At 41.0% G+C, this 26861-nt stretch overlaps 1 protein-coding gene across 5 annotated transcripts in view; it reads right to left on the reverse strand.

Annotated features, from left to right (window-relative positions):
* Positions 1 to 4686: 4686 nt before the first annotated feature.
* The window catches only part of LOC145434656 (cGMP-specific 3',5'-cyclic phosphodiesterase-like), a 49383-nt gene continuing 27208 nt past the window's right edge, over positions 4687 to 26861 (reverse strand). For 2 of the 5 annotated variants that reach the window (XM_080311996.1, XM_080311994.1), the window contains 13 exons: positions 25694 to 25815; positions 25587 to 25634; positions 25453 to 25528; positions 24539 to 24705; positions 22737 to 22787; positions 22534 to 22680; positions 18145 to 18231; positions 16187 to 16317; positions 15706 to 15794; positions 15026 to 15206; positions 11651 to 11714; positions 9541 to 9699; positions 4687 to 4961 (listed from right to left, as the gene is read on the reverse strand). In XM_080311996.1, coding sequence (XP_080168122.1) covers positions 4848 to 4961; positions 9541 to 9699; positions 11651 to 11714; positions 15026 to 15206; positions 15706 to 15794; positions 16187 to 16317; positions 18145 to 18231; positions 22534 to 22680; positions 22737 to 22787; positions 24539 to 24705; positions 25453 to 25528; positions 25587 to 25634; positions 25694 to 25815 — 1436 coding nt within the window. In that variant the 3' untranslated portion in view covers positions 4687 to 4847. Of the gene's footprint in view, positions 4962 to 9540; positions 9700 to 11650; positions 11715 to 12708; positions 12773 to 15025; positions 15207 to 15705; positions 15795 to 16186; positions 16318 to 18144; positions 18232 to 22533; positions 22681 to 22736; positions 22788 to 24538; positions 24706 to 25452; positions 25529 to 25586; positions 25635 to 25693; positions 25816 to 26861 lie in introns of those variants that run through there. The other 3 variants (XM_080311995.1, XM_080311997.1, XR_013913513.1) reach the window with 3 other exon arrangements.

The following is a 26861-nucleotide window of genomic DNA, read 5'->3' on the forward strand; positions in this document are numbered from 1 at the left end:
CATCTTCAGACTTCACCGCGCGCCTCGCGGGATCAAATGTATTTTCTAAAATCGATTTGGTGCGGGGTTACCATCAGGTTCCCGTAGCACCTGATGACATTCCGAAAACAGCCATCACCACCAGAGGTGGTCAAAGTAGTCAAGAAAGCTACTCAAGTAGAAGTAGAAGTAGCGACGCAAAAATCTAATCAAGTACGAGTAGAAGTACTTCTTCCATAAGCAACCTAAAACTACTTGAAGTAGAAGTAGAATTTGCTGGCTTCAAATCTACTCGAGTAAGCAAGTAGTTTTGAAAGCGGCCATAATACGTTCGCATGGACTTTCATAAGCTGCTAATTGAGCTATGCGTAAGATGCAGAGCGCTTCATGTACAAAGCATATTGAGTTATTGACGCATCCCAGAAGGTATAGATTTCCGACAGCATGAGCATTCGGCCGCATCATGAGATGCAAATGATAGTTTTGCTATGGAAATGACATATTAATCTTTTGTTCAATCGAACATCCCGTTTAAGAAAATGCCATGGCATGTTCCCTCACGCATATATTGCAACCTTTAGTTTAGTCGAAGAGCAATACGGAGAAGTTTTATGGATAAGATGTTAACAATTCGCGCAATTCGTATACGATGATAATAAAATATGGCGTAACGTAAAAATGCCATATAGTGTAATTGTATTTTAGGAAATTAGACGTCGATCCTACACTTGCTTTTAAACTTGAACATGTATGTTCTCGAGGCAAAAAGAACTGCAACTAATTAGAAATATAAGTAATAATACAGCGAATTGAACGAGAAATGCCAATACTACATCAGAATAGCGGAAATATGTTTTATGTCTTTTGTCGACAGTTTTAACGATGGTCTGCTAAAGCAGACCTAACACTCAAAAAGTCAGAGCCCACTTTTCCAGATTAGGACACGCCATGGGCTGCTAGATTACGATATGATGAGTAAATGCTAGATTGGGAAACGGTAGTTTCAAACGTTATGATGGGCCATATTTATTGTGATGAAATAATGTCATTTAGGCAACAATGCGGTGCAATTCAACCTGCAACCTAAATAATATTCACTTTTGTGAAAAAATATTTGTAACTCTATATCTACTCGATGTGAAGCGCGATGGAAATTCTGGGTTTTACTTAAATTTTCTTAAAATTGAAAGTTAGAACTCCGTGAAAACAGACCGAGAATTCCTCAGTTTCTCTTTCTGAATGGAGGGTTACACTACTTTTACTTGACAAACTGAAAATAGTGAAAAGTAAGTAAGTAGATCACAAAATACTACGAAGTAGAAGTAGCGAATATTCGATGTATTTGAGTAAGTCCCAGAAGTAGAGGAAAACTACTTGAGTACTTCGAAAAAGTAGAAGTACTTCGTTATTGACCACCTCTGATCACCACACCATTCGGATTGTTCGAATTCCTACGCATGCCATTCGGGCTTGAAAACGCAGCGCAGACATTTCAGCGAATGATGGACATGGTTTGCCAGTCACTTGATTTTGTATTAGTCCAGTGTTGGGATCAAGTCACTACCTTCGAGTCACGAGCCAGTTCGAGTCATTGCACATTTTGACTCGAGTCAAGTCAAGTCAAGTCCCTCGATTTTTGGAGATGACTCTAGTCTAGTCAAATAGAGTCAAGTCACGAGTCGAGTGGCAATTCAAGTCAAGTTGCCTTTTCGAAGTATGAGGCATAATTACGTCATTGCAATATGCTAGCTGTCTGAAATACATAATGAGTGGTCATTGAATCTGAACCTATGAAAAAGATAGAGTTAAATATGCACGCAAGAAGGCGCTGTATCGCTCACATATACCTAGAACTGTTAAACTACCTATGTAATTGCACAGACCTAGTTTATTACCAGCCAAAATAGAGAAAGGAGAAACGAATGGATAAGATGCAATACATTACCCAATTCCATATTGATATGATACAATACGAGCCTGCGCCAATGGTTGAGGAGTATATAAACTATAGAATTCAATTTCAATAAAACGAGAGGTTTGGCTAATGCAAGAACAGAGAACAGAAAGATATATTTTTCTATTAAATTACTTTACTACAACTTTAAGATCATGTACTTAAAGAATGTAGGGGCAGTTTAAAATCTTTATCGTGAATTGCCCTGATGAATTTATGAATAGTACAATACTATACTGGAAATTTGTCTTAATTTACTGCAGATTTGTTCGATTAACGTTTATATTTTCTTATGAATACATATGTATGTTCCAAAGAACCGAGAATATGTAGAAAATACTGCTGTGAAATCCACTGAACATTCTGTGGTCGGCCACAGAGCAACTGGCTGTGGCCGGTGCTTCCCCGATCTGATAGCTCTTTCCAGCGGTATAGATAGGATATGTAGTTGCAAACAATACCATAGTTTGTTATCTTTCGTATAGCTAAATAGCAGTGAATTGGATAATGACTGGCTGATACAATACTTCTTTTCTGCATCAGGTCCATGATAAGTCCAAGATATACGGTTGTATAAAATCCTCAACATCAATGGAGCTTGCTGCACTCATATTGTTGGACGATGATAATTGTGTCGATGAAGCTATGAACATTTCGATGCTGTAGCAGCACTTGAACTTGACGCACTGCAGATCTTCTGCATATGTGACAAAAGTCAACGATGTAGCCTAACCTACTGCCAGTAGGCTACTAATGATAACATGTGGGGCTTTGTTCCCAGAAATTCGATTTTGGTCACGTTTCCGATCCCGTATAGTTTGTATGTATATCGTCACGGTGGAATCAAAGTGACTTATGTCCATATGTCCATTTTACACATTTTGAGAAAATTGACTTTACGTAAACTTTTCTTTTTCTTCCATCCATATATTGGCCCTGATTAACTTTGAATTGATGAAACAGAAGTAACCATGACCGAAAAAAATTGAAAATTTTTTCAAAAACTTGATTTATTTCAAATTTTTAAAATGGAACTTCTAAATTTGAAAACTGGACATATGTCACTTTGATTCCACTGCGACGATCTATATGTCATCTAGGAGCCGTTCTTCCAGGTTGAAACAAATCATGTACGAATGAAATGTATGTCGCAGTCACTATCCATGGCGTGCATGCCAGAGGATATATGATTACTTGGGTGCAAGTGCAAGGATCGTTTTTTAAAGCATGTCGTTGTGAGATCAAGCAGTTAACCGATGTGGTGATCATAGGACGTCTGCTTTATAATCAAATTACTGTTATAATAGGCCTAATAAATCACTCCAGATGCTTTGCGTCATCAAATGCAGTAACATCGACCGACGGAAAAATGCCTATGCCTGCGTATTGACCAATACTCATAATATATTTGTGGTTATAATGCAAGGAGCAATGGAATGTTTCCCAAAACAATGTGCAGGTAACAATTTTGACGACACAGACAAGTTCGAATCGTTCATTATAGTTTTAGCATCTGAAGGCAGTGCAAATGCTTATCGCTGTGTAAAGTGCATCTGATCTCTTGTGCCACTGGGTGTCTTCTATGAAAAACATGCATTCGACACATTGTATTGAACTACTTGTATGTGAGTGATTGTAATCATATCTTCAATTGCTTTCGATTTTGGGAAATTGTTAATAACGGCCGGAATAAGCGAACTTTTTGAAGAAAAATATGACGGTTTCGTTACGTAGAAAAGAAAGGAGGGGTAGGGAGTTGGATGATCTACGTTTGATTAACTAATGGGCTTGGACGGTGGAGAAGCGAAGAGACTGCAAGGATATCGAGTCTGCACCACGCTTTTATCTCTCCACACAATCCCAGTGCGTTAAGCGCCTGGCGTGGAAGCTGTGGACAACAATTTTAATGTAAAGTCGTTTGTCTAGCCGAGCAAAAAGATGCATACGATCTAACATTACTCTTTCAACTATAGAAATGAAATTGTTTAATTTCTATAATATCAACTATCTGTTTAATTTCTATAATATCAACTATCTAGGAAGTTCAAGGAACACCGGTTTCGGTGTTAGTTTACAACGCACCGCCCAAGAGTAATTTTTCATACTCAGAGGGAATTGAATTCATTTTTACAGCGAACACATAGCGTAAACATGTGTAAAACCATGGTAATTTCGAACCAATCCCCGAACTGCTCAATATAGTGGTAATGTAACTTGAGTACGTGCGATATTAGTGGTAGCTGTCTACAAACCTAGCCGCCAGCAAATTCGTAGTACAAATGAAGAATATCTACACGAATATAGTCAAAGTAGAGGCAAAGGGCGGAATTTTATTCAACTAGACGTTGCAAAATCACGAACTGGCCATGAACTCGTGGCTGGTCACGATGATTTCGTATGGCCGGCCACGAAATTCACTGTGGCCGGCCATGAAAAAAACTGTGGCCAGTAAGTGGCCACGGGAAAGCTGAGACCCCTACTGTGAGATTGTCACGAGTCGCCACTGGGTGAACTTTACATGTAATGGTGCGGTGTAGCGCGGTACTGGTCGACGCCGAAATGCCTATTATTAGTATAATCATCCTTGAACAATATGAACATTAAATTGTGTGTAGCGCGAAAAATAAATTGAAAACAGATGGAAGAATTTTCGAAAACTACTCTCTAATGCATGTTCCTCTCGCGCAATAATTTTTAGCCACCTTCGAGCTCGCCCCCACATACTACTGGAAAAAGGAATTGAAGCGGCAATCTTGCCACAAATTGTCAATTTTATTGTTATTTAAAGTCGACTGTATAGAAAAGTTTCAAGCGATCACCTTTGAAGAATCCCGACTTCATTTTAAGATTAAAAATCATGCTTGCGGAAATAAATAAATTGAAGAATCCAGTTGATTTTCTTTCGCCACGAAAGTCAGAGTTTATCCTCCTGAAAATCAGGCTCATCTCGCTCCTTCTCCCATTGCTGGCGATTTTCGAGGCATCCGTTCAGAAGTGGCTTCAGTCCGTCCGACACTTTCGCTAGCCCCTGTCAACGTTACAACAAGGGTTATGTCATCATCTTAACCCTCGGTTTTCCAGCGTGGCTCTTGGAGCCGCATGCTATCTCGCGGATGTCACTGAGCCCTGAAAATCTCACAGAAATCGTATTGACAATCACAGACAGTTGTAATTGGTTTCGTGCAATATGTCTCATGAATTCCTCTACACTAATGTAAGAATATTAACAAAATAACGAATATTAGTTCTGTCTCTCAAGACCGATTCTGAAAACCGGCAAGGACTTCCTCCAGGTTATCGTCAAATCCATGGACGTATATATGTTAGGCTACATACCGCGATATATCTGTACATCAGTGTTGGGATCAAGTCACTGCCTTCGAGTCATTGCACATTTTGACTCGAGTCAAGTCGAATCATTATAGTCAATTCAAGTTGAATTCCAAAGTACGAGGCATGATTCAAAGTCATTGGGTTTTGCTAGCTATTCCAAATAGGAATTGATCCCCCAAATATGCTGAATTAGGGAACGAATAAAGATTTGAATATGCTCGCAAAAAGCCACGCATCCGTATAACTGCGCTACGCAAGTGCGGCAACCCGGGGTGTCCAGAACGTTCTGTATTTGCCGTTTGGAAATTATGTTGCGCGGGGTATGGCGGGAGACCGCGCGTTGACTTAGTTGCTTAGGAAGTTGGCCGAGAGCGTGGCTAAAGGCGGATTGAGCAGATGTGATCAGTAACGAAGTAGTTCTACTTTTTGAAAGTACTCAAGTATATGGGTGTCATATATGTTTTCACGAAAGTATCAGGTAATATAATTTAGGTACCGGATTGCTTATGGTTCCGCTCACATCGCATTGACGCCCATATCAAATATTTCATCACAGTAAACATGACCCACCATAACGTTTGAAACTACCGTTTCGCAATCTAGCAATTACCTATCCTATCGTTATCTAGCAGAGTATGACGTGTCCTGCTAATCTGGAAATCCGGCATTTTGGAACGTTACACCTGTTTAAGCAGATCACCTTTGAAGCTTTGATATATATTTCCGCTTTCTAGAAGTGGTATTTGTATTTCACTTTCAATTCCGAGTATGATACTCGGAGCATCATACTTTGAGTTCTAATTACTTTCAATTCGGTTGTGTGCAGAACATATACATGTTGTGTTGAAGCATAAAAGCAAGTGTAGTAATGCCTTTATTTTCCGAAAATAAAGCTACACTAAATATAAAGTTCACGATTCACAATATTTGTTATTAACGTATACTAATCGCGCAAAGTGTTGAAACCGTATCCAATACAACCTCTCCGTATTTGCTGTTCGCCTAAGCTTGGGGCCCTATAATATAGGGTAGGGCGCCATGTCATGATATTATCTAAGACGCGCTCTTCTAGTAAACAAAGGGTTAGTATCGCATTTTCATGTCAATACTATAATTTGCAACCCATGATGCGAAAGAATGCTTATTCTGTCGAAAATTAATACCTGCTGGGACGCATCAATACGAATCAAGCTCTCTGCACCTTCCGTATAGCTCAAGTTGCAGCTTTTGACAGTCCATGCCAACGAATTAAGACCGTTTTAAAAACTACTTACTTGAGTAGATTTAAAATCAGTCAATTATACTTCTAATTCTAGTAGTTTTAGGTGGCTTATGGAGAAAGTACTTCTATTCGTACTTGAGTAGACTTTTTTCGTCGCTACTTCTACTTCTACTTGAGTAGCCTTCTTGACTACTTTGATCACCTCTGGATGTGAGTGAGTATGCCTCTGTGTTGAGTAGCTGAATTATGAGTAGTCGGGAGCAGCAGCATGAAGTAGTTGTAGTATTAGGCAGTTAGGGTGTGAAGCAGCACGTAGTTGGCATTGTATTTGCTGGCTTGAGGTGAATGTATTCTGTCGGAATCTATGTGAGGATCGGTCAGTGGTTCCCAACCTTTCTCTCTTCATTCCCCACTTCAGATTTATTACGAGTCTTCATTCCCCACTACCCAAAACTCGTTTTAGCAGGGACTTGCTATTGGAAAAGTGTATGATATTCAACAAATGAATCATTTCAACGGAAGATAATATAAAACACACCACATAACAGTTTACCTCACAATCAATGTGAATTCTGCTTTTGTTTTGTGAAATGAGTTTTGTGAAAAACACGCAATATGATCTTCGATGCATACATTCCAGAGCAGTTAAGTTGTAACGGTAATCGCGCATGTGTCTCCGTAAATATGTATACTATCCTGTATATAAGGTTTACAAATGCGTCTATTCTCCGTCAGAAACTATTGAATTCCCCATCAGCACGGAATTCCCCACCGGTTGGGAACTACTAGGATAAATTGACTGGGACATGGAAAGATCACGGACGATGCTACGCGAGCACCTGGGTAGTGATATTGCCCCGTAAGTAGTCCCTCGCCTGTAGATGACAAGGCTGCTGCTGGTGTAGGTTTGGGCCTAGCTGTCGGAATACGGTTTGTGTGAACTTGTGTGCTATACTCGTATTGATAGGTCGTCTGTGTCCGTTATGAGTTTGTATGTATCGTGAGAATATTAGTCTAGTGTGAATCGCTCTTTGGAGTACTGTGCCATGTAACATAATCCCAAAATAACCGTAAGGACTTGTGTACTGTGATAGGCGTTCAATGTAACGAATGCCAGTAGGTGGCAATCGCAGAGAGACGAGGTCCCAAGCCCAGGAACACAACCAAGTTCCCTGCTGGGTGTATAGAGCCGTTTCATGGTCGCTACACATTACACAAGTAACGCTATAGCCCCAGCTTATAATTATCAGCCCAAATAGAAGATAGAATAGGAAACCTCAGAAAGTTGAGATAAATTAATATGATGCAATACGCTACCCTACCCACGAAACCAACATACACACATATTGTTTACGATTAATATATACGTATAAACGATATTCGTTTGCTTTAAATCATACAGGAGTGTTGGTTATTCCAGCACTGGGCCCTGAGAGCAGTTTATAGAACGGAGATACATTGCTATTATACTACTTTACTACTTATTCACACCAACGTACGCTGTAAAGCTCCTACCACTGTGTTCAATACGGTCAATTTATTTGTGTTATAACTATGGAGGATCGGTAAAACGCGTAATCATTGAATGTTTGGTATAGCGCTCACATGTGACAACAGTGTGTCGCGAACAATACGAACTTATAAAACAGGGGCGGGCAGCTTCTTCAGTTGCCGGGTCGGATATGGGAAATGAAGTAGGCCTACTTGGCGGGCTGGATTCCTGAATCGATACATAGACGCGTATTATCCACCTATACAAGGATTACTCTCATCTGATGTAAACTTTAAGTTTGAATCATATAGACCCAAGCAGTATTCTATCAATTTATTAACGTAATGTACGTCAATGACTGTTCAAGTCAATGAGACATCTGTGGTCGATCAAAGTTGTGTACAGGTTCTTTGCACTCTGGCAGCGTGTCGGAGACAAAGGAAACAAAGAACTATTATTTGTGTCCGAATAACAAGAACGAATAACATACAGAGTCTCTATAATGTGACGCATTAAGCAAGTATAATGGATAATTGCGGAAGACTACTGTTATCGCCGGTCATGTCATCATTTAAGAACGGAAACTGTCTGCGTCCGGATTCGACCCGCGGGCCGTATGTTGCCCGTCCCTGTTATACAAGATACGGCGATTTCGTCGACACCGATTACTTGATGACTTGAAGCTGACTCGTAAATTTTGCTTCGAGTCACGAGTCAATCGACATTTGTGGAACGTCGAGTCAAGTCAAGTCAATTTTGCAAAGTGACTCCTCGAGTCAAGTCAAGTCATACGAAAAAGTTGGCTCGCGTCTGACTCGAGTCATCCCAACACTGCTTTACATATTGTCTCTGTGCAGAACACATGCCCATACAAATTTATTAACATCAAAATGACGACTCATAGCCAAGTATAAATTGCAATAAGTCCAATATTATTACACGTGTGTTACCACTCCCCCGCAAACCTGTACGTACGCCGTACATTTATTATTAGCGAAAGGTGTGTGTATTTACACCCAAAAGGAGGTGCACGAAAACAGAACCAATCTCAGAATTATACCACCGTTGTAAATCCTACGTGCCTACGTGCATTTGAGGATATTGTGTTTGATTTATACCGTGGCGTGAGTCTGATGTATAGGCTCTGGTTTCGTGTGCCACGGGTGTAAAACTGTACATTCACACCCTTATCTGACGGGTGGTTGACGGGTATGAATACACGATTTTTTTCGCTAGAAGTGTATGCATGAAGAACTATGACATAGCAACAAATATATTACGTTGTAGCAACAATATGCATGTGCAACTGTGTGGTTTGCTTCAATCAATAACACTTGCCATAAATCATATATTGCCATTCTGCGACTATAAATGATAAACTAAAAGATACGGAGTCTGTAGAAGTCTATATGCCTGATTTGGAATTTGGCGAATCGTCGTATTCTGAGACATACATGCTATAAAATTTTGGTTATACAGCATTATTATGCCTCCGCATTGTACTCTGACACAAATAATGGCTTGGAATCTCTCATGCTAAAAGGGACCAAGTGAGCTTACCTCGTACAGCGGAAGACAAATGGCGTTGATGAAACCGATTTGCATGGAAGGCAATTTGTCCGACTTGTTTCTGTCCATCATTTCGGCCGGTTCCAGATGAAGTTCCTTCTTTTCGATGTCTCCTTGATCGAAGAACTCTTCAGCGACCAGACGCGCCACCTGCAGCAGGATAAAACCGGTTTTAAATCGATACGGCGAGATGTTGATGGTTATTTGAGTTCATGCAAATCACGAGCGATCACAGAGATGGGAACTATACGAACACATAGCCGACTATGCTCGGGGTATCTCGCGACTAGGGATGGGCAAAATCGAGTATCTGGGTGATTCGATTCTGAATTGAGAGTTGGGCTTCGAGTCAAGTAGATCACTGATGATGATTTGATAACGGTATGAATGATGTGGAAAGTACAAATATCTAACTTTTATCCGACCAAAAGGATTAAAATGCCAGTTCTGCATCACTATAAAAACAATTTGATTTTATTTAGACCGCTTGAATCCGATTGGGCTGTGTAGCAATAGTGTGGGTTGATCACGACTTCGCATATATGCCAGTTCTAATAACGTACGTAAGTTTGTAATACATGTTTCGTATGCTGCGATACGGCAAAGCGCGGTTGCAAGGCTTTGGCCATAGTGTCCTATATGGTGTGGACACGAGCAAATCTCACGGCTCACTGCGATTGGTCTACGTCACACTTTCCATTTGGCAAAAAGCAATTTGACGGTAATTTTTGAGCGGATTGCCGACCGTAAAATTCTAAAGCTGTCGCTATACTGATAACTAAAATATAAATTTTATTCTGCTCATGGCCCAGGAACCACCACAATTAGCCATTACTACGTAACAATGCTGTCTGACTAAACGAGACCTCAGCTCAGGAGCAAATGATCGGCTGCGCGGCGAGAGTGAGAGTGCTCAGCTGATTCCTCGGCAATGGCCTTCGGGCAACGAGTTTGTGTTTTGAAGTGCAATCGCGTCTCAGTTGCGCTTTTCTTGACTTGGGTGGAACTGGGTCCACAGAATGCATTCGGGCCCTATACGAATTTTCGCGCCTTATCTTTCACCTTACAGAGATCTTTCCGTCTAGGTAGCTACAAACATCAGACATGTCAGATAATTATGATATAGCTCGGCTTATCCCGATTGCTGTGTAGGCTACAGAGACCCTTTGCGCTGTTGATGGCGAGTGTCGGTACTTCAGTCGCTTTGGTTAAGTTTGAGCACACAAGTCAAGGAAAGACTGGTAATGTGTGCTCGCTTCTACCGAAGCGCCTATAGAAAGTATCAACAGCGCAACGTTTCCCTGCGACGCGATTGCACTGCCAGACAAAAGTTCATTGCCCAATGCCCATTGCAGCGAAGTCAGCTTAGCACTCTCACTCTCGCCGCGCATCCGCTCATTTGCTCCTGAGCTGCGGTCTCGTTTAGCCAAACAGCATTGTTGCGTCACAATGTCAATCTCCATAACAATAAAAAATTCGAGGCTAATTGTGGAGGTTTCAGGTACATGAAAATTTATATTTTTGTAATCAGTACAGTGGCAGCTTTCGATTGATACCCGTTTTATCAAATTTAATGCTCGGCAAGCCGGTCGAAAATTACCGGCAGTTGCCTTTAGCCAAATGGCAAGTTTGACGTAGACCAATCGCATTGAGCTGAGAGATTGTGTCCACACCATATAGGACTCTATGCGTTCACAGTGGAAAATAGTATCGAATCTATATTTCTTGTTGACAAAATAACTCTAATTAGCAAGGAGCGTATGATTTTATGAATTCAGTACTCAAAAAAGCACCTCTTACTACTCGACTCGAAACATCACAAGTATACTCGATTCTGATTCGAATGCCCGTATCATTGTGTGCAGCCCCACTCGCGACAACGAGGACGGACAAACATTACAGTTATAGTTCAATTGACAGTGATATAATAGTCCCCAAGGCTGACGTATGTTTCAAAGTCTGTGTGTCGCTTCCACTAAGCATGGATGACTAGGGAACAAAAGGATGTGTTCCAATAATTGAGTTTCTTCCATTCGAGCTCTGTGTAGCGATGACAGCGCGTTTGGGGGATTAGCTAGAAGCAAATTATGGAGAGCAATACCTTGCTTTGTATTTTCCACGGCTTCGTGATGGCGGATATATCGGTGGCGGTCATGATCATACCCCTGCATGCACACAAGGGGTCCATTAAATGAAGCGACCCAACATTTCGATGAGATGGAAAACTTTTATGAATGAAATTCGTCACAATGTGCGCGGTTCGCGGCGCATTGCGCGGAGAATGAAGGTTCACACGCATTGATGAACAATTGAAAAGAGTGGAAATTGAAGGCTTTTCTGAACATCAGTCTTTGTGAACCTCACGAGGCATTGTACGAAGTCATTTATTTGTATAATCTAATATATATTTGCACCATATTTATTCATCTATTTCCTTGTTGTATACGTAAATGCCGGACGGATTAACACGCTTCTATTCCATGAACTCTTATTTTGTCCATTCGTTTATTTATATTTATCATTTCTTCCAGCGATCGGTATTATTCTATTCTGTATAATTTATTATTTTTACATCGGTTTAATTTTGACTTATTTCTACTGTTATATAAAATTATGCTTCCTTTTTCATACAAAACACTGCTAGATGTCAGCTAGTTTTAAATAAAGCAAATTTCGTCCCAAACGGTTCCTGACAATCTCTGCAAGCAACTTAGATTACTATTCTTGTTTGGTTGGAGGCTGAAGCTATAGTACAACGCGGGCGATAGTATCATAGCATGGCGATTTTCTCTCTTTATACTGAACCGATTCTAAACTTGGGTTTCATAACCTGGGGTCCATACACCCCTGGGCGGTCGCCGACAACTTCTAGTGGATTCATGAAAGGCCGATGTTGAAACTACAATTATGATATTACATTGGTATTTATAATATCTAACAATATTTGGCGTATAGTCAGCGCTCACCACAGTTCACACACAATAGTCAAACTCATCAGCTCTCTAAACACACAACCACACAGACAAATTTCTGGATCCGCGCTAACAAAGAGGTTAAGAACCAATCTTCTAAACGATCGATGACGAATGGATGCAACGATACTGATTGAGCATAGTAACGTGACTTGCTGCGTGCATTAGAGCGTAACCGGCAAGCTACCTTTCTCTGGACACTCCATGGTTTGGTTATTGCCGCGATATCGCATCCGGTTATTAAGATGCCCCTGTGGAGTTGAACACGATATTAACGAAAAACATTTTCCTTCACATGCCAAAGTGTCCAATGGCAAGATAACGTACTTTTCACATGTCGCAGGACCAGGGTTGCAATCAAGTCACAAAGTTTCGAGTCACAAAGTCAATATTACTTTCACAGTTTTGACTTGAGTCAAGTCGAGTTATTTTCAATTCATCGCCGAGTTCAAGTCGAGGCGCAAAGAATTGAATCCGAGTCGTGATTTTGAGTCCAAATTTTGGTGTTTCTTACTGTACGTAGGCTACACTCTCTAGTTCAAGCCATGTTAAACCAACTTTTTGCAACTGTCATTGGGTGATATAGCAGTGCTCTTCAACCGGGGTGGTCGTACACCCTTGGGTGTACCAGAATTCGCAAAGGGTGTACCACTCGGATGGGGTGTACAGGGGTGTACCAGATCCGAGGAACAATGAGCCGATGGCTAGCTATCACAAATGCTGGTTTATAGGTCAGTACAGACAGGTTGACGCACAGGTTAACGAGCAATATGGTACAATGTTATCTCAAGTGTAATACTGTACACCGCTTGATTGTGATGTCATAAGCAAATATTTCTTCTATTCATTTAGCCGTCGGCAATAGACCAATGGTTCCGTTTGGTGTTGTAAAGTATGCTGTTAACAAACATGTGTTCAGCTAGTCATTAGTATTTTATTGATTTGTGAGGAAACCGCCGCGATAGCTCAGACTTTTTGAATCCGTGCTTCCTACCCGATTGTATGTCCAATCTTTCGCCATACATTTGCAATCTAGTATTTTGTTATAAGTGATGTAAATTAGCGACAGTAGACTGTGAAAGCGCCATATGATCTGAGGTTACTGACATCTCTTGCAGCCCATGTGCTACTATCGACTGTGTGTGGTGTGTGGCAGGCCTGATGTGCAGTAGGCTGGTGCGCCTGCTATCATCGCTGATCTGAATTACCGCTTCTGCAGCAGTAGCTTTACCTACTCTCCCCCCAATACTGTTACATTTAGGTTGATTATCGTTCGTTATATCATGCTGTTTTTGCTCTGACACGAAATAAATTCCAATTTGCGTAGGGTTACCATACGTCCTCTTTTAAGAGGATTTGTCCTCTTTTTTGACTTTTTTGAAAGTGTCCTCGGAGGACGCCCTTTTGTCTTCTTTTTTTGAGATTTTGTCCTCTTTTTTGAAAATTTAGGTCAGATTTAGAGCAAATTGATATGCCGTAAATCAGCACAGAAGTGACGCTCCGGCGGGTATTTCGGAGTGAAAAACTGTGATTTTAGCTCTGAGTGAAAAGTTGACCTTTTTTTAGTCATCCACCTAGCAATGCGGAGAGAAAAACGATATTTTGAGCTCTGAGCGGAAAGATGACCTTTATTTTTAGTCAATTGATCACCAAGTGGAAATAATTCACCGGTTTTTTAGAATTCTTCTCCGGTTTTGCAAGTCTCAAATTTCTGAAAAAGTGTCCTCTTTTTAGATTTCCAAAATATGGTAAGCCTAAATTTGCGTGGCGGGCTGCCTAACTGGCTGCTAATAGACTCTGTGACCAAATACTATTTTATTCAATCCATTTTTTTGACGGCAATACCTCCGCTTCTACTGGTCGGAATTGAACCAAATTTGAATAACATAGTTTTTATAGACAACCTAATACTTTCATGGGGTGAACAGAAAAATTTCAAATTTTTCGTTAATTATTTTTGTATAGTAAATAGAAACTTTCCTCTCCCGTAGCAAGGCGGCTACTAGTTGAAATTGAACCAAATTTGGTGTGTAGGCTTAATTAGGTAACCTAACAATTTTATCAAGTAGCCAGTACGATTTGAGAAAAATAGTCATGTTTGAAGACCCCTAATGAAAAGGGGTGTACGAGTTTTGAGCAAACCTTAAAAGGGTGTACCACTTCGAAAAAGGTTGAAGAGCACTGATATAGAATACCCGCATTCTTAAAATACCGCTCATAACAGGTTATTGCCCTATTCTTGAATATCAGCGCCGATACAGATGTAATACTTAGGATGTCGGACCCTAAAGCAATACTTCGAAGTTAAAATGAAATAATGGCTGTCCTGGCCGTCCTAGTCTCGAGTCATGCGCAATGACTCGAGTACAAGTCGCGTCAGGAGACACAAATTGAGTCAAGTCGAGTCACAAAAAAAACTCGAAATATGAGTTATTACAGCTCAGGCATGACTGACGTAGTTCGAAATGCGAACAAATCAATTAATTTCGTGCAATTTCACAGACCTCAGAAGCTTTCTGTGTTCGGGGTTCACGTCCCATTCCGCGTTTCCCATATTGACTAATTCAAGGAACTGGCTCCGTTTCTTGAAATAAATTGCCAGGTCTGTGCTGATGATCGCGTGTTCGACTAACTTGATCACGTTCTCGTATTCCTCCGCGTCCAAGTGTCCGAATATCTGGCAACCTGAAGACATTTCCCGGTCGCCGTTAGCTACGAAAAGCCGGCGTCACCGGCTCGAAAACAGGGGTTCCATACCTTTTCAACACCAGACCCTTTTGGGAAAATCATGGGCTTCCCTAATATTCCAACACTTGACAAAATTTAGGAACTTTTATATTCATTAAATAAAGGATTTTTACAGTTCCCAGTAGCCAGAAGGATAAAATGACATAAATACAGCACGCAATGAACATGATAATGCATTAATTAGTGATTAGCGATCAGGTTAAGCTGTTTATTTCTCTGTCAATGTCCTAATTGCTGGTTTGGTGGCGTAGGGAAGAAAGAAAGTTAACTCAAGATAAAGAAGTAAGTTTACTGATGTATAAATATTTTTATCGAGTTTTAATTAATTTCTTCAGTTATGAAGGAATAGATGTTTTTCCAAATAATCTCTATGTCACATGGAAAGGGATTATGGTCCCTAGGTTGGGAGCCCCTACTCTTAAAATTGCTGGTTCACCTTCGCTCTGCAGTAACATGAGGCATTGGTCGAAGTGATGCTTCTCGAGCGTAGAGGTAGAGTAGAGACTGGCAAGTGGATGTTCGGTTCTGGAAGCAGAGGTGGTCAAAGCATAGTCAGCCTTGGTACTCAAGTAGGAATGAAAGTGATCGGAGGTATCATCGCAACTTTCGAAATTCCAAGACGTATCCTAGTGACTAACGTGAAATGGCGACTGAGGCTATGAATACCCACAGTTGGGGTAATATAAGGGATATTTCGCCCAAATATCACAGCTATTTCACACATACCCAAAATCCTATTTCCTATTTACAAAGTCCAAGGTGTAGGCCTAATACAACTGCCTTAAAATGCCTTAAAACTTGTAAGTAGAAGTAGAAGTATATAGTCTTAAAACATAGCCACTTGAGCAACTGAAAATTAGACAGTGAACTGACCATGACCACCATTGGGAAGGAGAAGGTGAAATAGAAAAACTCACTTTGCCTGAAAGGCGTTGTTTGTTCCGCGATGGTCGAGATCGTGGCAGAGGCAAGACACGAGCAAAGCCAGCCTTTCGTAGTCGTTAAGATATTGCGCGATTCCTCCGCTCACGATCATACAGAACATGCTCTGCAATAACGAGTCAATGCCCATCCGACTTGTGGAGACCAACTATCTAGCTGATGCTGGTGTTTTAGTGGTTCTAGTTGCGGATTTCAAAAGTGAGTAGCCTAGTTGTAGTTCCACTTGCGAATTTGAAATATATTTCATCTGTAGAACAACTAGAAAACACGTGTCGTCGTTTCGCTCAAATCAGGGGCCACAAATTCAAATTTTCTCGCCGGCCAATTTACTAGTTTATGATGACGTCACGGGCCGCAGTTTCATTCAATGTCTTTCCAAGTAGGCAAGTAGGCCAGTAGGCTTTATGTGATGGAAATTTGCAGAATAACATTCCACAACCATAGTGGAAATGTGACTTACTATGTATCAATTCTTGCCCAACACTGCAAAAATCAGATTTTTATATATTTGAATTAAATTGTCGCTGTTCTTACTATCGACACGGGCCACGTGGTTTAAGCCACTGGCTTACATCGTGATACCGGCGTTCTGTTGCGTGCTGGTTGGTTTATTGGCAATTCTTATCAGTTCAATACACCACAAAAAATGCGATACAATGAAAAGATAGGAAGGTGTCGAAGCGACTTGGAATAATTTTTCTAATCCGACACCCACCTTGGCCTAGGCCAGTGGTTCCCAACCGGGGGGGGGGGGGACTTCCACCCTTAGGTGAGTTTTGGAATTTTTAGGGGAGAATCTGGCTTTAGAGTTGTATCGGAAGATACACTGGGTTCACGAAGTTTTTTAAATTTTTTAAATGAAAATGTCAAGTTTGAAACTAGTTCTTCATAATTGTATGTTTCTTTGGTGGATTTTTAGCTAGGTCTATGTTTAAATGCCTACCGTAGATATTACACACTTTGATAAAGTCAGACTCGCGAGACGATTTCGTTGGGCCCGTGATAACCTCTCGACCAAATTGTTACTAAGTAGGAAAAAGTTATGCCGAATTCAGCACAAGGCCGCCAGTGAAAATATTTACCTTTTTAAGCCAACATATGAGCTAGCGGGAAAAACAGACCAAATTCATAGATTCAACTCAAGGCCATAGCAAGCGACCTTGGCGATTTCTTTTTCGTCAGTGGCTACGCGACCGGTAAAAACAAGTCAAATTTAACGGTACTTTACCAAAGTGTATTGCAGTGCACATTCGACGTAGTTCAGACATCTCTGAATATGTTTGGCCATATATTGCTCAGTCAACAAAAGGTTGTGCGTTAAAAAGCACCTTTTTTAGTGACAGGCAACTTTTTCATTGGGGGTGATTATAGCTCAAATATCGGACAAGGGGTCCGCATGACGAAATAGGTTGGGAACCACTGACCTATAGGCGATGTAAAGAGGAGGCATGCACACTGAATGAAAAGTAAAAGAATATAGTATAGAAAAAGCAAGCGACAAAAATGGGGTGGCGTGTCATGGAATGCGAGATCTATAGGTCTATCCGCTAATCTTGAGAATGGACTACTATTCCCGTAGTCACTGCTAGCTCAGAGTTATCGATAGTAAGAGTGGCGTATAGCCAGTGGGTTTTGAGCGGTCAAACCGAAACCCTCTCATTCCATACTTGTAGCCTACTGATACAAGTGAAAAACCTATCCGACTTCGATAAAAATAAAAATGAATGAGTTGTTTCAGAATGAGTCTAATTAGTTTCGTATCAGTTAGATGTAGAAATGTAAAGTCTTTAGATATGGTTATTGTTCTGAATGCGAGTTTTGAAAAATTAGCAGTTGTAGTTCTAATCCTAGATGTGCATTTTGAAAAGCCAGCAGTTTGTACACAAGTCTGGGTGGTATAGATGTAGGCATTACCGACACCTTAAATCTGTACCTGACAAACGTTGAAAGCGTGCCTCCAGTTATGGTACTTGACCTGACGGTAGTTCTTCCTCACGCTGCATACCCATCTCGAAAATATCTGCAGTTGAAACCAAATCAAAGAGACGGGAAGGATTTGTAAAGCTGAAGGTCAACGCAATTGACGAGGGACAGTTTGTTTCCTACTACTGAATAACAGCATTGGATGTAAAAATGAGGAACTTGGTCATTGTACAGAACTTGATTTGTTATAAGAGGAACGCGGAAAATATTCCAGTTACAATAAATGTTTTCTTGCAATGGATATTATTATGAAATCAATCCATTTTTGTATAGCGGATTTCAACAACTAACAATTTTGACTAAAAATATAATCATAGCTATACACTTTATCCAATTACGCAGAACTAGAATCATTGAATTCGCAAAAACCAGGGATTTGAAATTAAATAGTGAATCGCGTAGAAAGAAATACAGTTCATATTAAATCTGGGGCGGGCAACATACGGCCCGCGACGGGATATTGAGCGGCCCGCAGAGAGTTTCTATCCTGAAAGTATTGACAAATTTGATGCGGCACATAATGAATCGAAGTTTGCCAACCTGAGAAAGGTGGCTATGAAACAACTTGTTCCCTTGAGTCTACATACATTTCTGAGCAATCATTTTCAATGATGAACATAAATAAGACAAGACCGCGTTCCAATTATAACCGATGTTCACGTGCAGTCTTTACTAAGAGTTTCTACTTCTGACATGCAGCCAGAGTTCAAAGACCTTGTTGACAACATTAATCGACCACAGAGGTCTGATTGACTGCAATAGCTATTGAAGTACATTAGGTTAATAAATTCACTCAATTCAATTTATTTCAATTTATTGCTACAATTTTCATCATCATCATCATTGGTTTATTAGCAATTTTATCAGTTCAATACACCACAAAAAATGCGATACAATGAAAAGAAAGGAAGATGTCGAAGCGACTAGGAGTTGTCTATGGAATCGGACACCCACCTTGGCCTAGGCGATGTAAAGAGGAGGCATGCACACTGAATGAAAGTAAAGAAGATAATATAGAAAAAGGAAGCGACAAGAAATATAGGGCGCCATGTCATGGGAAGCGAGATCGATAGGTCAGTCGTGGTCCGGTAATCTTGAGGATGGACTGTATTTATTTAGTAGTAATTGCTGGTATTTCGACTTGAATGTGGACATGCTCTTCGACTGCCGGATGGCCGGTGGGCTACTGTTCCACACCTTAGGTCCGGCATATTTGATAGAGCGATGATCTTTTCGGTCGATCATATGATATTTGGACGACGTGGACGCGCGTGTGTTGTACTTGTGCGCTTTTGATTAAGAGGTAAAGAAGTCATTGAAATATTCGTGGCAACGACCGCAGTGAAACTGATACATAAACTTGGCGATTTTTAGTTTCCGCATATCTTCTGTGTTTAGGACGCCGAATCTCTTCAGCAGCGACTTATGGGCAGCCAGGCCCCTTTTAGGCCCTAGCTATGATTCGGAGTACTTTATGCTGTAGTTTCTGCAGTGGCTTGAGTGCAGTTTTACTGGCAGCCCCCCAACAGAGGATGCCATAATGTAACTTCGATTGGATTAAGGATTTAAAGAGTATCAGAAGAAGCCATGCTGGCATGAAGCGCCCAAGGCTGTAGAACAGGCCGCACTTCGGAGATAATTTAGTTTCTAGGGACTGAATATGACTCTTCCAGGACATGTTCGAGTCCAGTAAAACCCCGAGATATTTGGCATTATCTGTGTTGGAAACGGGCTGACCAGCGATATTAACGGTTAGGTTATTTTTTGAATTTACTATCAGCAATTGGGATTTCGAGGCGTTTATGCAAAGGTTGTTCTGGGCCGTCCACTCATGGACTTTAGGCATTTGGTCACCAGTCAGGGCATCCAGCTCTGCCGTCGAAGATGCGGAAGAGAGGAGGTGAGTATCATCAGCGAACAGTGTGGTGTTCAATGAGGAGGTTTCAAAAATGTCGTTGACATATAAGGTGAAGAGGACCGGTCCAAGTACTGAGCCTTAAGGCACACCACAGGTCACCAGGTGAGGAGAGGACAAGGTGTTTGAGATCGCAACCATTTGTTGGCGTCCAGTGAGGTAACTTTTTATGAGCTCAAGTTGTGCGCCCCGAAGTCCGCAACGCGCCAATTTCGACATGAGAATTTTATGATCTACGCAGTCAAACGCTTTTTTTAGATCGAGAAAAATGCTACATCCCACGTTTCGCTTCTCTGAGATATCATAATACTGCTCGGCCACTGTTAGGAGGGCATGTGCGGTTTGGTGTTTGTTTCGGAAGCCAAATTGTTGAGGGGAAATGATAGACATTTTGGCGAGGAATGAGGACAGGCGGGAGAGGAGCAACTTTTCGAATACAACCCCAATGCATGGGAGAACGGATATCGGACGGTAGTTGGTGACATTAGTTCTATCTCCAGCTTTGTGTACAGGGACTACTCTGGCTTTTTTAAGGTAGCTTGGGTAGACTCCATTTTCTATCATGAAGTTGAAAAAATGGGCCATATATTGACCGATATGCAGGCTTATCATTTTTAAAAACCATGATGGGATTTGGTCATAGCCGACGGCCTTGTGCGATTTCAGTTTGTGGATGGCTACTTCTACTTCGTATTTGGTCGTAGGTTCAAGCACAATCGACTGGGATATCGATCTCACCTCTGACCTGGCCGACACAGGTTTTGTAATAGAAGAAGCAATATTAGGGCCTACATTACAAAAATATTCATTGAAGTGATTCGCGATGGCCGCCGGGTCTGAAAGTTTGTTTCCGGTATCCGAATTCACAATTTCCGAAACTGACTTATGGCCTTTTTTTCGATGTAGGAGAGAGGCCTTTTTTTCGATGTAGGAGAGAGTTAAGTCCTGACCATGTTTTTCGAGTGTCCTTTTTGTGTCTGTTGAAAAATCTCTCATTGTACTTTGCTTTTGCCTTGGAAATGAGATGCACGGTGCGATTCCTGAAACGTCGAAATCTTTCTCGTTCATGTTCTGGGCAGTTCTTGGTGTCTATTCGGTTATGCCACCGGTTACGTTTACGGATAAGTTGAATCAGCTTTGTGGTCATCCACGGATTTCGCTTCAATTTTCTTTGACTTCTCGAAAGGCACTGTAGAGGTGCAAATTGATCCAGCAGTGATTTGATAGCAGGCATAAACTCTACAAATTTTTCGTCAAAGTTGTTTATCGAGATGTGGGGGATGGCTGATGTTTTAAATTGATTGAATGCGGCATGATCGAGCGCTTCTTCGTCCACTAACTCTCGTCGTCTGCAGAGGTGATATGTTTCGGGGGGTGTCCTTTGTTGTTCTTGTGATAGAAAACCAATATGGTTGTGGTCACTGAGTTTTGCCGAAATGACAAATGGAATGATTTCCATGTCGCGCGAGTTGGTATATATGTGGTCGATCAAAGTCCTTGACTTATCGGTTATGCGTGTAGGCTCGGTGATCATTTGGTAGAGACCGGCGGATTTGACGGCGTTGGAGTATGTGTTGCCTTTGTGTTTTAGAAGGTTTATGCTAATATCTCCCGCAATGAAACACATCTTTTTGTCGCTGTTGACTTTGTCCAGTGAGTGCTCCAACGCTTTCGCGAATTGGTTCATGTTTTGCGTGGGATGACGGTATAATACGGCCACAAGAAGAGATTTGTGAATTCCAATTGGGTGATCAACTTCCAGCCATAACTCTTCACAATCTTTGACATTCAGATCGTAGTCCGTTCAAATTTCGTAAGGAATTTTTTCTTCAATGTACAGACCAACACCTCCGTAAGGTTTCTTTGACTTCGGTGCCGGATGATGATTTCAATAGATGGCGTTACAATGAAAGATAGGAAGGTGTTGAAACAACGTGTAGTAGTCTTCGATATCACACACCAACCTTGCCTAGACGATGTAAAAAAACACTCAAGTTTTTCTTCTCTATGCTTTAAACTTGAAGTTTACATTAAATGCGGTTTATTCCTTGTACATGCAGTTGAATACGCGAATAATGCATCGATTCCCACCGAGCACTTCATTTTCCCTTGTCAGGCCCGCCGACCGGAGAAGTTGCCCACCCATGTATTAAATCATGAGTTGATTCGCATAAAGACGAGGATGACAAATGTCCGTGCAGCACCAAGCTTGGCTCGTTTGGCACGATACAGATCTCCAGTAGCATTTTCAGGAAAATCAGAAATGAGATTAGAACTAACACTTATCCATAGAAACATTTCGAAAGGTAAACTAGAATCATACCAGCATTTCGCTTAAATTAGTTAAATTACACCACTAGAATTATCTGTCCTAGTCTGATCAAGTCACAAGTTGAATTGATCACGTAGCAGAAGTCAAATAACCTCGGTGTTGATGTTGAATCTTTCGAACAGATTCAAATCCTTGAACATTCGAATGGAGGCGACCAACGTCTCGTCCGTGTTCAGCCGTTCGTCGTCAAACCCGAAGTTGAAAAGATCAAACTTCTTGGACGACGGCACCAAACGTCTCTGTTACAAAACAACACCTGTGATTGTATTTTGGACGAATGAACGCGCGATCTCACGTCGATTTCGGAACTTTCCTCTGGCGCGCAAACAGCATGATACGACAAAACCTGCAAAAAGAATCATCTTTAGCGCTGTTGCGGGATCAACACAACATGGCTAAGGTTAGGCACAATGATACGAGTATTAGAATCTGAATCGTGTATCAATGATTCCAGGCCAGTAGTGGGGAGATGATATGTCTGAGGACTGAAATCATACTCTTATTTGCTTCTTTGAGTTAATATAGCAGCGACAATTACAGTTTCGATACTACTCTTTTCTTTGTAAGCGTGTAAAGTTCGATTGGCCGTGCGCAGCAAACGAAACATGTAGTGTAATGCTACGCACGTCAGTGTTGGGATCAAGTCACTACCTTCGAGTCACGAGTCATTTCGAGTCATTGCACATTTTGACTCGAGTCAAGTTAAGTCAATCGAATTTCGAAGGTGACTCGAGTCAAGTCAAGTCACTCGATTTTTGGAGGTGACTCGAGTCAAGTCAAGTCAAGTAGCGAGTCAAGTCGCAATTCAAGTCAAGTTGCCTTTTCAAAGTATGAGGCAGGCTTACGTCTTTGCATTTTGCTAGCTGTTTGAAATACGGATTGAGTGGTAATTGATTCTGGACTCATGAACGGATATGGAGTTGAATATAAACGCAAGAAGGCGCTTCACTGCTCACATATACGTAGAAATGCTAAACTACGTGAGTAATAGCATAGCCTCGGATTATAGTTACCAGCCAAGATGGAGAAACGAATTGATAAGATTCAATACATTACCCAGTTACAAATTCATATGATACAATTCCAGCCTGCGCTAATGGTTGAGGACTATATAAACTATATTGGAATTCAATTTCAATGAAACAAGAGGTTTCGTTAAGTAAGGAACAGAGAACAGAAATAGACATTTTGCTAAATTACTTTACTATACTAGTTTACGACAGCGTAAGCTGTAAACTACGATAAATTCGTTTGCGATCAGTTTATTTGTGTAAGAACAATGGAGGCTCAGTAAAACGCACGATCATTGAATGATTGGTTGCTCTCACGGGTTACACCAGCATTTCGCGTACAATCCGAACATATGCAAGACACAATGATTTTTATCGACCTCGATTGCTTGATGACTCGAAATTGACTCGTGAATTTTGCTCCGAGTCACGAGTCAATCCACATTTCTGATACGCCGAGTCAAGTCAAGTCATTTTAGCAAAGTGACTCGAGTCAAGTCAATTCATACGAAAAAGGTGACTCGAGTCTGACTCGAGTCAAGTCATGACTCGAGTCATCCCAACACTGACGCACGTTAGCAAAATGACATATCTGTGAAGTCTTGATCAATCTGCACCATTGTCACAAATGGGATGATATTGGAATTGTTGAAATGATACCAAATAATATTTAATGTCATGTAAAAAAGGGCATTATATTCTTAGTAGTCGCATAAAAGGTACATGTTTCAACTTTACACATCGCACATACTGTAATGAAGTCATAATCACTGATAGTTGAATACTAGAGTACTTGTACTTCCATTCAAATATATATTACCTACTTCCATTACTTCCTCAAGTGGTCATGGTTAAGAAAACTTATACTCAAGCGTTTAAATTGCATAACCAAAGTTCGTCCTAGAATACATTTCTACTTACTTGAGATTCGTTACTTCTACTTCCACTTGACTAGGAATTTACGCATTTAACGCCACTTCTACTACTTTGACCCCTCTGTTGATTACTCGAAACTGACTCGAAACCTAATACTCGATTCAGAATCACTCAGGTACCCGATTTTACCAAGCCCCAAACGACCAGTTACCTCGAGAACGACGCTTTGTTTGGCCAACAATCTCTTTTTCTCTTCGTATCGTCTCGCTTGACTGATCCCGAGTCCGCAGAAAATGCTGAAAGCTTCGATGAGCTGCTCGTCGCTTGTTGTAAACGAACTTGCATCGCCCAGATTCTTGTTGATCAGTTGAATCACGCCTGTCATCAACACCCGCTATATTGTATATGCAATAACCTTATTTTATTGATATCATTTCTAATTTTCCACGATCCATTGTGTTGTTGTTGTTACTTGTGTTTATTTAGATTTATTTTTATTAGATAATCGAAACGTTTGCGGGCAACGAATTTTCTGCAGGGGGCTCCTGATCTGGGCGGCTCGGCTTTGATGACTCTACTATATCGAGCTTCCAATCTATGCCATGCTTATCTGTATATTGCATTTCATCGAATTGCGTTTTTGTTATCCATGTAAGCTCTGCTCATGACTCCAAGCCGCCGAACCGACACTTAACCAGACTTGACAACTAGATAATTCTAGGTAATTCTAGTTGTCTGATTACACTAATTAGAACAAAATGCCAGTGATCTAATTGTAATCTAATTTGCTGAATGTTTCTTTGCTCTTGTTTTAATTCTAATCTAATTTCCGGTTTTGTTGAAAACGCTATACACGAGAATTGCGTATCGTGCGAAACGATCAAAACTCGGTGTACCGAATTTGTCACAGTCCTAATTATGAGAATAATTTCTGATCTGATAAGATCTGAACTTGGCTTATGTTGTATATATTTGGAGTTCAGAATGTAATTCAGTTACCAAGTTTATGCGGTTTCAGTTATTGTGATTTAATTCCTTGATAAACAATAAACTGTGTAGTTATCATTCAAATTATATTGCAATTTGTAAAAGCTGTAGTCTGACTCTACGGATTATGTCACTCACCGATCACATGACGTGACGCATCTCTGATCGGAGTGCAAATGAGACTTTTCGTTATTAACCCGAGTTCCGAATCTTCCTGCGGAAAAAAATCGAAAACTCTACGAAAAACTGGTGTGAAGTTTGCAGGAAAATACCGAAAAGTTGAATCGCTTCTCCGAAGATCCTTTCGAAATTTTCACCGTCTGTGTGGATAGAATCACGCTTATTACAAGGGAGGCGAATTGATTGAACGGGAATTCACCTTTCCGGTTTGTTTGACGTAAGAAGTCAACTCGACGTTGAAAGGAACTTTACGAGTGTTTACTGACGGATGCTTTCCTTGGTAAAAACTAGAAACGTGCTCGAACGTTTGAGTGAAAACATCTGAAAAGCGTGAACTTCGTAGTAGTCTTAAATCATAGGCACTTGATTAAGTAGTGCAAGTCTATCAAATCCATCCGTTACTGACCAGTGACCGCCTCTGGCAAACGCCATCTATCCTCAGAGATTTTGGGGGGTATGAAAATTCCAATTTGACCAAGATTTCTCTATGTTCCCGAAGGCCTAGACCAGTGGTTCCCAACCTTTTTCGTCTCATCGCCCCCTTTTGAAGCTCCACGCCGATCATCGCCCCCCCAAATATTGGGAACCAAAAAATGGGCATGCAATCTGGGATCACCGGCGAGTTGACTAATAAAAAAAAGGTCAACTTTTCGGCTCGATCGACCTCGAAATTACACTTTAACAGCTAAATGTTCGTGAGTTGACTAAAAAAAGGTCATTTCTGCGACTTGACTCCCATCAGGACCGTAACAGCACTTCGTCAGCCCCTCCCCCCATAAAAAAACGTTGGTATTGGGCCCCGATAGGGTGATAAACCAAACCCCAGCCCCCCTCAACCAGTGGGCTTTTTGTCGGTACATATCAGCTATACCCTAATTCATGTACTGTTTGGTGAGGTATCGTACTTCGCCTAAACGCGACAAATTTATATAATTCATGCTTGAATCGGTCAATATGGTCGGGAATTGCATATATATTGCTATCAATTTTTTATCCTCTCTCTGCTCACGTAGTCAGATTTATCGGTAGAGCTGAGTGTGGTGTGTTGGAAAAGGTAGGGACCCTAAATAATAATTAAACATCTTCGGGTGGACCCTTTGTTATATTGATTTCGTTACATGATGCTATTTCGTGACCTCCCATGTCTGTTGTGTCAAAAGATGTGGATAGCGTCAAAACGAACCAAACTAAAAGACGGATATTGCTTCAAATGGGTATTTCATTAGTGGCATATAATTTTTCCCCGCGGGGTGGCATTTGTCTTGTCGGATTCAGATCACCCGGACAGGAAATTTCGACGCCAGCCATTGAGGCGCCTAAGGACAATTAAACATATATGTATATCGAAGCCTTCGGTCAGCACAAGG

This window comes from Botryllus schlosseri, chromosome 2, assembly GCF_051294905.1.
Source record: "Botryllus schlosseri isolate E-star chromosome 2, Bs_hap1, whole genome shotgun sequence".
Lineage (NCBI taxonomy): Eukaryota > Metazoa > Chordata > Ascidiacea > Stolidobranchia > Styelidae > Botryllus > Botryllus schlosseri.